General features: G+C 37.0%; 1 protein-coding gene across 3 annotated transcripts in view; it reads right to left on the bottom strand.

Moving 5' to 3' along the window:
• PIK3C3 (phosphatidylinositol 3-kinase catalytic subunit type 3) overlaps positions 1-15,747 on the bottom strand; it is an 82,202-nt gene that overhangs the window by 43,243 nt on the left and 23,212 nt on the right. For all 3 annotated transcript variants that reach the window (XR_012832945.1, XM_075739468.1, XM_075739469.1), the window contains 9 exons: positions 15,536-15,640; positions 14,954-15,046; positions 14,133-14,318; positions 12,676-12,830; positions 11,316-11,403; positions 10,068-10,135; positions 6,938-7,043; positions 6,012-6,128; positions 2,283-2,414 (listed from right to left, as the gene is read on the bottom strand). Coding sequence is in view for 2 of the 3 variants with exons in the window: in XM_075739468.1 (XP_075595583.1) it covers positions 2,283-2,414; positions 6,012-6,128; positions 6,938-7,043; positions 10,068-10,135; positions 11,316-11,403; positions 12,676-12,830; positions 14,133-14,318; positions 14,954-15,046; positions 15,536-15,640 (1,050 nt within the window). In the remaining variant the exon portion in view is untranslated. The remainder of the gene's footprint in view (positions 1-2,282; positions 2,415-6,011; positions 6,129-6,937; positions 7,044-10,067; positions 10,136-11,315; positions 11,404-12,675; positions 12,831-14,132; positions 14,319-14,953; positions 15,047-15,535; positions 15,641-15,747) is intronic.

The following is a 15,747-nucleotide window of genomic DNA, read 5'->3' as shown; positions in this document are numbered from 1 at the left end:
ATATTAACATGTTGCTACAGTGGAGCTCTAAAATGTAAGTCTTGGTTCACTGCATTGTAGATCAGAGGTGAATTAAGTAAGTATGAGGTCACAGGATTCAAGTATCAAATTCACTTACAAAAAGGTTTAGAATAGTCCCATTTGAATACCAGCAGTGCGGAGGTGAGCACCCAGAGCTCTTTTTATGTTCCTCAAGTTCGGTAGAAAAGAAGCAATTCTAAAGCTTCTAAAAGCAGTTACTCACTGTCTAGGACTAAACAATTAGAACATACCATTTTCAGTTATCAAAAGTGTGATCCAGGCATGCTTTGGGGACATTTTTTGGGTTTTTTGGTTTTTTTTTTTAAATACGTTAAGGCTTTTCTTTTTACAGCAAGGACTGTGAAGAATACATTCTCCCTGTACCCCTCCCTCCAGCAGCAGAGGAGGAAAGGACAAAAAGATTCAAGTTTTGTTTGTATGCATGTAATTCCAGTCAACATAATTCTTTTTGCACTATGCAAAAGGTCACAACAAAACAAATTTAAACTGACCAGATCAAAGAGAGACACAATTATAGGATAAACATCAAAGAAATGCTAGGGGCAAGACATCTTAAACAATTAATTGCTTCCTTAATCTATTTAGTAAAAGCAAAAATGCCTTTTTACATTGTTGTTTGCAAAAGACAATTTAATTGTTTGCAATTTCTCTGCATAAAATAGGTTGAAGGGCATCAATTACCTACATGAATGATTTCATCTGTTGCAACTGACCAAGTCACTTCCCTCAAAACCAAAACAAAAAAATAATCAAGGATACAGAGTTTAATATTTGAGCAGTTACATTAGATTTTTCACATGCAATGAATGTTTTCAAATTAAGTTCCATAAATAAAGGAAAAATTATTCTTTTAGTAGTCCTACTAAAGCTGCCATGTAATGTTCAAGAACACCAAAAATTAGCATTCTTCCCTCTTTCGGTTTGTTTAGTTTTTATCCCACAGTACAGAATGAGATTTTAAATGGAGATCTGTAACCTTTCAGAATCATGAGAATTCAAACCATATCTGCTTCTGAAACAAGTTACATCTCATATTTTTTGTCCTAAATTTTCTACATTGCTACAGAACACCAATATGTAAAAGACCATCTGACTTGAGTTTGTCCTAATCAAGTTAAGTTACTATTCTGGCTAGGAAATATCAGTCTTTTTGTCAACATTCTTCCTCTGTCCCTTAAATCCTATTCATGTTAAAAAGTTGACTCAAGCTTACAAAACTTTGTTTTCAGGACAAGATCTTTGCAACACTGCCTCCAACGTGAGGTGCAAAAGCATGCAATTGAAGAAGTGTACTCTTCAAAGAGAGTAACTGGTATACAAAGAATAAAGCCAAAGCTGGGAAACTAGGAGATGGTATGGTAGAAAACTGTGCAAAAATATTCATCTCTGATTTTAAGTAAACACAAATTATAACACAGTCAACAAGCAGCCTGTCAAAGTATGAAACTACTAGCCATAATAAATTTATGGCCTAGTATAGATGATGAATTAACACTGGTTTTCACAGCAGCTTGTACATTTTTTAACTGGCAGAGAATGTCTTCTGGGCGTAGGTCTGACTTTTAAGGCACATTTTGGTCATCTTAAAATTAGATAACCATCATCTATATGAGTTGAAAGTAAATTTATAAAGAGGTCCATGACTGGACACAGATAACTTACGTTCCAAGTAGCACAGGAAGCAAAATAACCCTGGCCCCTTCAACAGTATACGATGTCCATATGATTACAAGCAACTGCTACAGATTGGTTTAAGGACTTACATACCATAGGGACACAGGATCCACCTGTCAGCCAACTGCAGCTGCATGAAATGGACCACTTTATTGCCTTCCAGTCTCTACCACTTTAACAGTTTTCTTTTGCAATGGAATAGATGCATACATCTAGAGATGCAGCACACCTGTCTTGATTTGTATGATTTTGATCAGAAGGGGTATTCCTGTTGAACATAGTCTAACTAAAGTTCAGAGAAATTCTGAACTAGGAAGCATGCCTTCAGCTTGGGCACTCCATAAACTTTATAAACTGTCAGTCTTATAAAAGTTGCTTTAAAGTTTGCACATTAACTTGAAAAAAAAAAAGAGTTCCACAAAGAAAATAAAGAATTGTTTAACCACTTCAAGAGCAACTATTTTGCCTCAACTATATCAGCCCCTTTAAAAATTTCAACTGATGTTTCTAAGCTTAGTGCTCATAAGATTTGTTTGTATTTCAGCTATTCAAAATACCTCATTTACCTTGAAAAGTGTGGCTTTTTCAGGGATTATCCCCTTAATTTTCACCTGAGGTTCCAGAGGAAGTGGAATAAGTTCCATATCTGCTAAATTCATCTTTTCGTTATCTGCTAACAACGCTTGAAGCCTCTCATTCTAAAAGAACAAAAGAATAAAACATTGTTTTTTTAAAAAAAATAATCATAAAACCCATACTAGGCATATATGAACAGATAAAAAGTCTTTTTATAAGGGATATATTAGTAGTAAATAACCAATCCTCCAAGCTTAGGAGCAATGCATCCCAACAAAGAGGAAGTCAAGTAAAAAGTCCAACAGGCCTGCTTGGATGAACGAGGAGCTCCTGGGCAAACTCAAACATAAGAAGGAAGCCTACAGAGGGTGGAAGCAAGGGCAGGCAGCCTGGGAGGAATACAGAGAAACTGTCTGAGCAGCCAGGGATCAGGTTAGGAAAGCCAAAGCCCTGATAGAATTAAATCTGGCCAGGGACATCAAAGGCAACAAGCAAAGCTTCTGTAAGTACATCCGTATTAAAAGGAAGATTAGGGAAAATGTGAGCCCTCTCCGGAAGGAAATAGGAGACCCGATTACCTAGGATATGGCAAAGGCTGAGGTACTCAAGGACTTTTGCCTCGGTCTTCATCAGCCAGTGCTCTAACCACACTGCCTAAGTGGCAGAAGGCAAAGGCAGGGACTGGGAGAATGCAGAACCGCCCACTGCAAGAGAAGATCAGGTTTGAGAATATCTAAGAAACATCAGGGTGCACAAGTCCATGAGACCTGATGAGGTGCATCTCTGTGTCCTGAGGGAACTGGTGGATGAAGTTGCTAAGCTACTCTCCATCATATTTGAGAAGTTGTGGCACTCTAGTGCAGTCCCCCCTGACTAGAAAAAGGAAATACAATCCCCATTTTTAAGAAGGGAGAAAAAGGAAGACCCAGGGAACTACAGGCCGGTCAGTCTCACCTCTGTGCCTGACAAGATTATGGACGCTATGCTAAAGCACATTGAAAACAAGGAGATGATTGGTGACATTGGCTTCACTAAGGGCAAATTGTGCCCGACAATTTGGTGGCCTTCTACAGTGGGGTTACAGCGTTGGTAGGTAAGGAAAGAGCAACTACCTGGACTTGTGCAAAGCATGTGGCACAGTCCTGCATGACATCCTTCTCTCTAAACTGGAGAGACATGGATTTGATGGATGGACCACTCGGTGGATAAGGAATTGGCTGGGTGGTTGCACTCAGATTGAGAGTTCTGGTCAATGGCTCGATGTCCAAGTGGAGATCAGTGTCGAGTGGCATTCCTCAGGAGTCGGTATTGGGACCAGTGCTGTTCAACATCTTTGTCAGAGACGTGGACAGCGGGATCGAGTGCACCCTCAGGAAGTTTATCAACGACACCAAGCTGTGCAGTGCAGTAGACACAGTGGAGGGAAGGGATGCCATCCAGAGGGACCTTAACAGGCTGGAGAAGTGGGCCCGTGAGAACCGCACGAAGTTCAACAAAGCCAAGTGCCAGGTCCTGCATGTGGGTCAGTGCAATCCCAAACACAGCCTGGGCAGAGAATGGATTGAAAGCAGCCCTGAGGAGAAGGACTTGGGAGTACTGATTGATGAGAAGCTCAACATGAGCCGGCAGTGTGTGCTTACAGCCCAGAAAGCCAACCGTGTCCTGGGCTGCATCAAAAGCAGCTTGACCAGCAGGTCAAGGGAGGTGATCCTGCCCCTCTGCTCTCATGAGACCCTCCCCAGTGTACTGCATCCAGCTCTGGGGTTCTCAACATAAGAAGGACATCGAGCTGTTGGAGCGAGTCCGGAGGAGGCCATGAAGTCGGTCAGAGGGCTGGAGCACCTCTCCCATGAAGACAGGCTGAGACAGTTGTGGTTGTTAAGCCTGGAGAAGAGAAGGCTCCAGAGACACCTTATTGCAGCCTTCCAGTACCTAAAGGTACTGAAAGCTGGAGAGGGACTGTTTACAAGGGCATAGAGTGATAGGACAAGGGGTAATGACCTTATGCTGAAAGAGGGGAGATTTAGATTAGATATTAGGAAGAAATTCTCCACTGTGAGGGTGGTGAGACATTGGAACAGGTTGCCCAGAGAAGCTGTGGATGCCCCATCCTTGGAAATGTTCAAGGCCAGGTTGGATGGGGCTTTGGGCAACCTGTTCTAGCAGAGGGTGTCCCTGCCCATGGCAAGGAGGTTGGAACTAGATGGGCTTTAAGGTCCTTTCCAACCTAATCCGTTCTATGATTCTATTAAATTATTTACTCCTCCAAAGAACCAATGATTCACTCTCAAAATCTAGTGAAATAAAAATTCTCCATCTGTAGTAATTTGAATAAGAAAGGAGATATTTCATCTAATCTGTGTACAGTCAAGCAATTTTTTAAGTGCCAGGTGTAACAGCCTTACAAAAAATTTATTTCTAAACTGCCTGCACAACTAGCAGGATGATTCATTTTCTATACCAGTAACAAATATAAGTTCTGGTTTCTGAAATTTGATTCAAGTCTTCAGCTCTGATCCTTTAAAGCCCTGAACTCAAGGAGATTCCCTACCACCAATGAACTAAAGAGCCAATAGCTTGCATAGATCTGATTTCAGAGCTTGCTCTACATTCCTACATCTGTAGTTACCAGAAATATAATATTAGTCAGTTTTCGAGTTTTCTTTATGCTTGGTGTCCTACATAACAAGCATCAAATACATAAAAGATCCCTACCGAATATAACAGACATAAATACAGACAAACAGCAAGGTAGCCCACTACTGTTAAGAATGCTTCCATTGGTTAATTGCTGCTAGCTAGATTTTAATCCGAAAATCAAAGCCATGTGTTTCTTAGTTTTACAGAAATATCGTGGCAATTATAAAAATAACATTTGACGAAACACCCCCAATGTATTGCACAAGTAGAAAATATATCCTTATGAATTGAAAAACCCTCGTCCTTGTTTAGTGATTACATCTTCATTACTGATAGATAGCACATTCACTCAATTTCATAAAAACAATGCAGCGCTTAAGTGTTTCATTTTCCCACACAAATATACCCCACAGACTTAAAGAAGGTGAAAAGAAATTATTACGCTAAAAAATCCATACTTAAAAATACTGATGTGTGTCAGGAAAAGAAAATATATGTATAAAAATTCCTTTGGCATTCCTGCTTCCTCATCCTGCCTGTCAAGTTGACTTGAAATATTTTAACTAAGGACAAAGCTTCTCAAAATACACCTATGATAGAAATCCTTTTCCTCAAGATGCAACAGAAGTTTCAGATAACACAAAGTTTTGCTAAACACACGCTTTATATAAGAATAGTTTTGTTGCTCTTGGAATGAACGAAACCTTGCTGCTAATCAAATTTCATTCTCTACCCCAGCATAATTCTCACACCACAATAACCTCTGCTCCCTCCCATGTCCCCCACAACTTGTTCACTGTTATATCGTCAACTATTCAATTATTCTCATATCTTCCTTTTGCCAAAATATCCCAAGATTTTTCTCAAGGGCCTCTTCTCTTTTTCATCTACAAACTCTCAGAACACTTTTGAACTCTGACTCATCCAAACCTCTCCTAGTTTTGTTTAAAGTTTGCCAAAATTATTACAGGACAGGCAGACATCTGTTGTAAATCTCAAGTACTAAGAATTCTTAGTGAAAAACTAATATTACTATTGTCAAATTCTAGCCAGAGATAAGCTTCCAATCCTTTAGTTACCTTTTTCTTACGATTCCCACTTTCACGCTGCACTGCTTTCATTACGTGAACCAGCCGATCTACAAACGTCTGCTGGGCTGCCAACAACGAACGCATAACTCTGACAGACTTATCACCCTAAGTGAATTAAAAGAAACAAAATTAGTTCTTTGTTCTGTAATTACTTTATCTAGAAATTATTCTTTTATTCTTAGACCTTTGGGCTTCTAAGAGGTAAGTGAATAATTATCAATTTCCTGTCAACGTGAAAGGTATTTTCCGTAAAACATAATCAGAATCACAGAAGCTGGCAATCAATTACCGACCTACTAGTGGACTTCAATTTGCACCAACAGTTTCAGTGGTGAATTGAGGACAAACCTATTCACATAGCTAAAATAAGTTAATAAGTATAAGCACATGGAATATTTTCACAAAGCAAGTCAGATTTGAATAACATCCCTAATTAATAGGAAGTATGACATACACTAAAATGAGGAAAGACTGCAAATCTGCTCTAAATTATACATTGTAATTTCCAAAAGTTTTGGTTTTGCTTTTTTTCCCTGCTGCTCCAGCACCCTCTGCTGCTGATACACAGAACAACACTGTGAATTCAAAAGAGGTCTCGTCTCAATTTGCACTGCAAGGTTAAGTGCTTTCAATAAAGAAATAGTAAATAAAATAGGGAAAGGATTTTAGAGCCAGCAAGTTACGAACAGAAACAAGCAATAAAACAGAGGAAAAATTCTCAATACTTGTTCTTTTCTTTTTCAGCAGTTTCTTTGGTTTACCATGAACTCAAAAATCAAGCAAAAGTAGGTGAAACCAGGACGCTTCAAAAATTTCAACATATATGACATGAAAAACTGTCCTCCTCCTAGACACCCATGTTGTTAAAGAATGACTATTTCAAAACACTACGCACTTCCTGACAGAGGCATTACCTTCAGCAAAGCCTGACTAAATCTTCTCATCACGTTTAAGTACATTTCATGAGTCTTTGGGTCCCTCTGCTGAGTGTCTTGGTCTTCACACTCCACTATTACATACCTGCAGCATAAAACCAACACAAGTTATGCTGTACTTTGGTGCTACACAATTTGAGTGAAATACAACAGCCCCCTATTACAGGCTTGAAACTAAAAATAAAGTCAATCTTTGAACGAGATATGAACCAACAGGCGAACTCTTCAAAACTGCATAGTGAAATTCCAAGTTGCATCAGGAAAGTCTATCAGAGTTTCTGAGGTCTTTCATTTACAGTGAAGTGGCATCACTCAAACAGGACAAGTCAGAAGTCCAAATCACATGAACACTCCAACCAAGCAGTACACATTGGAGTAGGCATTCCACTATGCTACTACCCTTTACATAACGCAGTGGCTGCAAACTTGCTATAGACCTGCAAAACCAGTCTCACCCTACCTGTTCCATTTTAGCCTTAGCAACAGTGGAAGAGATGTTATTGGTCCTGGAGCAGCTCTGCAAAGTCTACGTACTAAAATGAGTTTTTATTTCTAAAATTATGAGTTGCATACAAAATTTAAACAGTACAATTAAAATTTAAAAAATTTAAACAGTACAATTTGGGACAGCTATACTGAAAATTTATTTTGATATCTTAAGCAGTTGTTTGGAATGCTTTTGTGTTTATTTCTATTTGCACAAGCAAAAAGTAGCTATATGCACAGGTCTTTCTGTTGATCAGTATATCCCTTAGTACTACTCAGCAAAAACATATAACCCCACTATTAAAAAAAGGAAGAAATTAGTAAGTCAGTCGATGTTCAAACACGGCATTTGGATTCAAAAGTGACTCTGCACATTCAACAAGCACACTTAGACTTTACGCTGACAGCTAGAATTACCCTTTCCTTACGCATTTGTGCAGAATCTTTGCAACTGAATGATTATGGGACAAGATTAGAGCTGTCATTTGCAGCTGATCAGATTTGACTAGTCTCATCTATCAATACACAATATATTATATATATATTAAAATAACGTATAGGTAACTTATTCCATGACTATTACCTCAGTGGAATTTGTAACTAAAGATTACTTCTACGACTTTGGTAATATATTGTTCTACACCATTCCCTCACTAAAATGACAAAATTAGATTGCAGTAATATGTGCATAAAAATAGTCCATATTCACAAAGTCTGCACACCAAAACTTCAAGGAAAACAGGAAGTAATGAACTGAAACATGTCATCTTCATTTGTTAAAAAGCTCTAGATAGTTTCTCAAAGCTATCTTGAAACAAGAAGTAAGAGTACTGCTTCATACTTGGATAGGTGTCTCATACATCCACAGAAGAGACGGAATAAAGCAGGAGCCCTGACTTCTGTAGTCACTGTTAAAGTATAAGGATAGGACAGCTTTACAATGACAAGTGACTGAGCATGAGGTTTGATTTTCAAGGGTTATTGTACTTTTTCCATTGATTATTTCAGGTGCACACTGTGTCTGGATAGTTGAAACAAGCAATTGATCAACAGCCAAGAGGATTTATGGCTACGTCAGCTCAAACAGTGGCTGCAACATTTGTATTTTGTCACAGAGAAATTGAGATGTCTGGAAAGAAAACAAAGACAAAATTCACTGGGCTCTTTGGTTTGGTGCGGGTGTTTTTGGGGTGGGTTTTTTTGCCCTTTTTTATTATCTTTGGGTTATAAGACAAAAACTTCAGAGTTTGGGATGTTTGAACTTTATGTAGACTGAATGTCTGAGATGTTGCCGAAATGCAAGTGCAGTTTCTAGCAATGATAGAAATAAGCTAACCTATTAATGCTTATCTTAATGAAGAATATTTTATTAAGTCAGGCATTTGGCTTCTACCTGCATCAATTCAGCCTGAATTATTTTTAATCATTTAAACTCAATAGCACCTTTTTCTGAAGCCAAACATTATCTTTGACCACTGTAAAAGAAGTATTTACACTAAGGAACTCTAGTTAAGTCATGCACTTACTTCAAAATTAAGCTACTGAAAAAGCAATTAAATAATAAAACTTAAGAAGGCATTTACAAATGGAGTCTCTCTCAGGGTAGGCTAGGATTCTTGTAGGAATTTCAGAAGAACAGTTTAGTAAGTTTACATCACATGTCATACTCTGTTGCTAATTCACAGCTTATATGTGGTTAATATTCATAGACATTAACATATGATAATGTCTATTAGTATTTTTAGTTATTAGATACATCTACAGGATGATACAAATGAGAATCATTTGACTTAAATTTAGCAATGTAAAAGACATCTATGCTCTTTATTTTAAAATACATGTATATATACAAGTAAATAGCTGTGTGTTGTGTACAGGCATACACATACATAAACATATACACATACATACACGCTTTCAGAATACAGCTCTCTTCACATGAGGTATCTGCAAATGCTTACGCAGAAGGCATGCAGATAACTAGTTTAGGGATCTAATTTAATTCTTAAACCACTGCAGTAAGACAAGATCTTTAAATGAGTAATCTCACCTCTCCACTATCTAGATGAACTATTCACAACTAAAGTTCCCCCTTAAGAAAGCACATCTGCAATGACATTTTGTTTGTGCTCATAGAATGGAATCTAAAAAATAATCAGGTTAGCACCAAAAAATTAGTGCTTTATGAACCTTCATAAAGTACACTTCTGCTTAATACTAAAGTTGATAACCTTAATATTCTAGCCAACACTGTCAAAAGCTATAAACACAAACCAAACAGAAAAACAGAGCAGAAGATGAACTTCATCTCCTTCCCACCCCCATAAACAAACTGAATGACAACTTATAAACTATAGCTAGGCTTTTTTTTTTTTTTTTTTAAAGACTGTACTTAATGCCCTACAAATCACCTTCATCTAACAGTAAAGCATTTGGGCATTTTAAAACCCAGCACCTTCCTTTTAGTAATTATCTGTTCAAATGCATATTGTTTTAAATTTACTACTTCATCCTGACAGAAATTGAGATTCTCAAGATCTCAAGACAGGTCATCTTTTGCTGTGCATCCTTCTGCGCATTATATAAACATTGATACAATATGAATAAATAGTTTCTAACATACCAGTATAAGTAGTTTGCCAACGTGGAATTTTTGCACGCTCGTGAAATCAAGAAAGTGCAAAGGTCTTGCTGGAAGAGATTTAAGAAAAGTAAAATTAAATTACAAAGAAGTCTATGAACTTGAGAGAGAGATGAAGTTAAGGAAAACCCTCAAACAATTGCAGGGAGCTTTGAGAGATATATTCCCTTCTAAAATCTGAATCCAATCCAACCTAATATTTAAATCATCTTAGTTTTAATAATACTCCAAATCCAGCAAAACACTACAAGTAAAAAAAGTTCTTCTACTACAATAATGTATTTACCAACACGTCAAAAGTAGGCGATGTTCTCAAACAATAAAACTTTACATTAAAGCTTCTATTTACCATATATTACATTTTCCTCCTATGCAATTATTCCTTGCTGTAAGACCCAACCCAAAAGGGATTTGCTACCCTGTTTTGCATCCAGAAGATCTAAAACTCATTAAGATGTTCTACATCTTAACATAAAGGAAAAAAATCTGTAGAGAATACACACCATTCAGCTGCTTTTTCAAGGTTTAATATTCCAATTAACAAGAAATCTCTGTATGATCAATTTGAGGCTTATTATCTATGCAGTACTGAGACCCAAAAAGGAAGATTTGCAACAGGGAATGGATCTTTAGCTCAAAAACCAAATAACTGCACATCAGGTTCCTTCAAACAGTCCGTACCTTTTATCTTCCCCCCTCCCCAGTCCCATTTTTATTACTCTTCTATTTGTGGTATAAATTGAGTATAAACCTTGGCAGATGTAAATCAACATACAGTGTCTCACTTAGGTCCAAAAAAAGGTGACATTCCCTCCAAAGAATATGGTTACAGAAAGAACAGACTGCAGAGATTAAAATATTTGGATAACTGTTTTCCATTAGAAAAACTGCTTTAAAACACCTCAAACACATGCAATTGTCAGTATCTAATCACCATGAAATAGCCTTTGCAGTAATTTTCTCCTTTAAACCAGAGTACTTTCATTTTATGAAGAATTCAGTGCCCAGTCCCCTAGTTTTGGATAGTTTTGACCATGCACACAAATAAATGGCCTGTAAAAAAAAAAAACATTTAAGCTACAGCTATTTTCTTAGCACTTAGGTTTTTCGAGCACTTCAGTATTCAGCAACATACAGTAGAAAGATTCAAATATTCACAAACAAAAACAGTACTATGTCTCTAAAAAGCCTTGAGTATAAAAAAAATACAAGGTAAAGCATTTATCTTACATCAAAGTTTTCGTTGTCTGGAAACTCCTTTGTCTTAGAAGAAAGGGGTGGTGAGGAAACAGGTGCAACAGGATTCATGATCTGGGAACTACATAAAGGAAAGCATGTAATTGGCATAAGTCAAAGTTCTTGTTGGGGGGCATGATGCATGGATAGAAATAGCAACACTTTCACTTCCACAGCATAATAAATTCAGAAAACTGGAAGAGAAGTATCTTTTAAGATAGTATCTCAACTTTATTTCAGAACAAACTGCATGAACAGCAACTTTGACAGCTGCAGTTCCTGAAAACAGCAAAAATCTGTGCCTGGATAGCTACACAGTTTATGGCTGTGAAGGCCGTTCACTTACCGCAAACTTAGCATTTTATTTCACCTTCCATAAAAAATAAGCAGACATAGATGGTAATTTAGCAAATCCACATTTTCAGGATAAGGTTTTTTTTAAATGTTCTTAAGATGAAATTGCTAATACACAACACCTGCAAGCACTCGTCTCTGGAATGCAATTACACATAACAGAGTAGACAAACCCAATGCTTGCAAGGCAAAATTATCAAGACAGTAAATTTACCTGAAAGGAAGTAATCAAAACAGCTCTACTAATGTCTAAGTGTCACTGCAGCCTCAAAATACACCATACATCCCAGGGCACCCACTCTACAGCTCAGTGGCAAGATCAATGAAAAGCAGTATACTTATAATATGAAAAGTATACCCTAGTGAAACGAGTGATTAGATACTGAAGCTTAAGACTAAAAAGCTTGGAAATTTGTATTAAATATTCACCGCAGACTTTGGCTAACAACGTTTGTTTGCACCTTGCTAAATATCATATTAATTAGATATTTCAGCCTTTCTTTGGATTCGTGCAAGAATAAAAAGTGTGCTCCCTCAGCTCCTTTACATTCACAGGTCTCTCCCTACACTTTCTTTTGCAGGAGCAGGAAGAAATTTCTTTCCATTTCAGACTGATTGGACTTTTAGATCCACACTCTTTCATCAAACTGGCAAGTGGAGCCTCATACAACAACTTCACTGAATACATCCTAACTTTTGCAAGGACAGAAAGAAGCAATGCCAGCCAGTGTTCTTCCAACTCTCCAGAGCTTGTCTTCCTTTCATGCAGTAAGGTCAAAGGCCATAACCTCAGGATTAAGATTGTTTGCTCTGTAAACTATCTGTAGTAAGGAAATACATTCTGTGAAAGTTCAGGAGGTTTTTCTTGATTTTTTTTATGTCACTGCTTCAGATTATAAAACTGGATGTTGAATATGCAACGGTCCCTAAAAAGTACAAATAATTTGAGGACTGAATGTTACACGTTTCTGCTTTTCTACTGGAAATCTAAGCTTCTTACCTGTCTATTTCTGCACCATTAGTTCCGGATGTTGTCACATTTTCTGACATTGAACTTTGACTGTCCCTCTTGTTAGGCTCCAGTCCATTCTTTATGTCATCAAAGTTTTCATATTTCAATGCCTGGACTAACTGTAGCAGGTACATCAGCAAATCCTCATGGAGGAAAAGAAAAATAATTGAAGGGGTCATTCAAAGCTGACTAGGACTCCATATATTTTCAAACTTCTAATTTATAGAAAAACTTAGCCAGGATGCAGTGACCTATAAAGAAATGGAAATTGAGGTCTCCCTAGCAAGCAATACGCAATAGAAAAAATAGTGTAGGATGGAGTTCGATTCCCAAAAGATACTGAGTTCTCACACTACTACTTTTTTGTAACTGAAAGGCAGTAAGTACTAATTAAGTAAATATTCAAGTGCAATTACTATTTTAAAGTTCTCTTTAGGTAAGCTGCCTTACTTGCTTCCAGCATCAACAAAATACACCTTTCAGTATGTGGCTCCCAAGAAGAAAATTCAAGCATAAAATTTGGACTGTGGTACCAGGAAATCAGATTCTCTCCTCTCTTACACACTTTTTTTTTTTTAATCCCTTGTAGAGCTGGGGATCCAAATAAAAACCACGTATCTGATGTATTTTAGATTGAAGAATAGAATTTTAATCACTCACTATTTATAATGTATTTGTTGCCTCTACTATTCAACTTTCTCTATTTAGTTGCCTTCAAATGTTTCATAAAAGGTACATTTTTAAAGTCAAAGCAGTATGACCTTCGCTATTGAAGTAAGCGTGCAAAAAACTGATATATTTATGCTCCCTATTTTAAACTCTATTGATTGCCAAGGATTCAAGAGTTATGGTAATACATTCAAAGTCCTTTTTTTTTTTTTAACTGTCAAAAGAGAATAAAATACATAATAATTAAAATTTAACAGATTAGCATCTATTAAGTGGGCTCTGCTCACAAATCACAGCTCATCATCTTCTAATCAGTACACAATTACTAACACTTTATTTCTACAGATGCTTTTCTACTCACTTTCTTTAGCAAAAGAATATGATGATATATTGCTTCAGTTTACTAGGTGGATTTGCTGGAAATCTTTTAGTAGACTATTTAAGTTCAGAGCAATTCTATGCAGGTTAACATTCAAAATTTATCACTGGTTTCTGTGGAGAACATAGTTGTTTCACCTTGTTTGACAAAACCAGTTATCACTGGCTGTTCCCACTAAGACAATTATCAGTAAGTGCCACTTAATAATGTGAAGACTTTGCTCCATAAAGAGCTTATAATGAACAGTATTACAGTGAAATTCATTATATTTTTTTAGTTTTCCATCACTATTATTCACTTAAATGCCTTAAAAAGTAGCAAATATTTCAAGTACTCAATGACACCAAAAATCCTGAGAGCAGCAGACTTTCACATGTACCTACAGCCCAATGAATACCTCATCATCAGCCTGCTGAAGCCTGGCGACGGCATAGCGCCGAACCGTTGGGTTGGTGAAGTGAGATGACAGAAGTTCCAGAGAGTCTTCCACATCCATGGGCTTCCACTTGCCCAGGAGCTCCAGTGCTTGCTTTGCCTCTTGTGGTAGGTCCCAGTTGACACATTTTAAGAATTTTGTCAAGGCCTAAATAGAAAGAAATTGGACAATTAAATCAGTGAAAAGCCAGCCTAAACAAATGATTTCAGAAATGAATGTTTCACATTAAAGTAGAAGTAGATTCAGACTATATTTACATAAGCCCAGACCTGAGGAACCTTACTGATGTAAAGGACAATATGATATTGGATTGCTTTAATACATCCTAGAAAAATGCAGCTGGGTTATCTTCTAAGTAAAATGTAAAGACAATGGTACTGCTCTACCACAATTACCACTACATAAAAAATACCCACTCCTGGGGGAATATGTAGTTATTTAATTTACTTTGGGCTGTTGGTGTGCTACTACTTATTCTGGTAACGCTAACCCTTGTCTAAAAGGGATGAAGAAGCGCCTCTTTAATATTGGCAACATTGGTATTTTAAGCCAATAGTGTATGTAGAAACACTGCTGTAGTAATAGCTAGCTCATATGACTTAAGAGGGAAAATTACAGTTGCCAATTTTTAAATCAGTAACATTGTAGAAAAAGTAAAAATAATCCTGACTAGCTTCTAAAACAATGAAGCTCTGTATCTCTGCAATAACAAAACATTGTAGAATGACTGCCCGATGAAGCACCTCTTGCAATAATAAGGCCTCTCCAATCATTCAACTTACCTTCTCCTGATTAGTAAGGTAATATCTGAATTTCCAAACTAGATCCTGTTCCTCATAAGTTAGCTGCTTTGTCGGTGGATAACTCACTATGATCTATTAGATACATAGTCAGAAAGTGAGGTTAAAAACAAGAACAGGCATAATCAACAAGTTAACAGACTACACTGTGACAACACACAACACTGACAACACACAAAAATAGCTAGGGGAAAAAAAAAGCTTTCCAACAACACAAAGTTCTCATGCTATCATGGTGATGGCTCCTCAGTTATGCAGCTGATAGATAGTGGCAGTGTAGGCAAACATACAGTTACTTTAAGACTACCATCAACATCTACATGATAGGTGCACGATATGCATTCTTACCCCCAAAAAACTTTTACAAAAAAACGAGCAAGTACTTTCTGCTCCTTTCTGAGTTGGACCCATCTAACTAAGCACCTGTAAGAAACACTTAATGACATTTCTTCATTAATGACTTTCTTTAAACTGAAATGAACTGTATTTTCCTTAAACTGCCACCACATATTAATACCAATCTACCTAATAAAATTCAATTTTGCCATCATATGACTGACTTACATTAAGCTGATCTCGTGTAGCTGCATTAGGCTTCAGATCATGATCAGAAGGTCCACTTCTTAAACTTCGAGCAAGCTTGTGGTGTTTGCTTTCTACTAAGTTCTCCTAAATGTAGGGAGTAAGTCAGTATTTATAAATATTTAAAGTCCAGAGAAAATTACTATTGAAACGAAACCATCTAGCAAAGACTCACCAGTATCTTGAATAATGCA

Source organism: Balearica regulorum, chromosome Z (assembly GCF_011004875.1).
Source record: "Balearica regulorum gibbericeps isolate bBalReg1 chromosome Z, bBalReg1.pri, whole genome shotgun sequence".
NCBI lineage: Eukaryota > Metazoa > Chordata > Aves > Gruiformes > Gruidae > Balearica > Balearica regulorum.
This window is presented reverse-complemented; position numbering and strand designations above follow the sequence as displayed.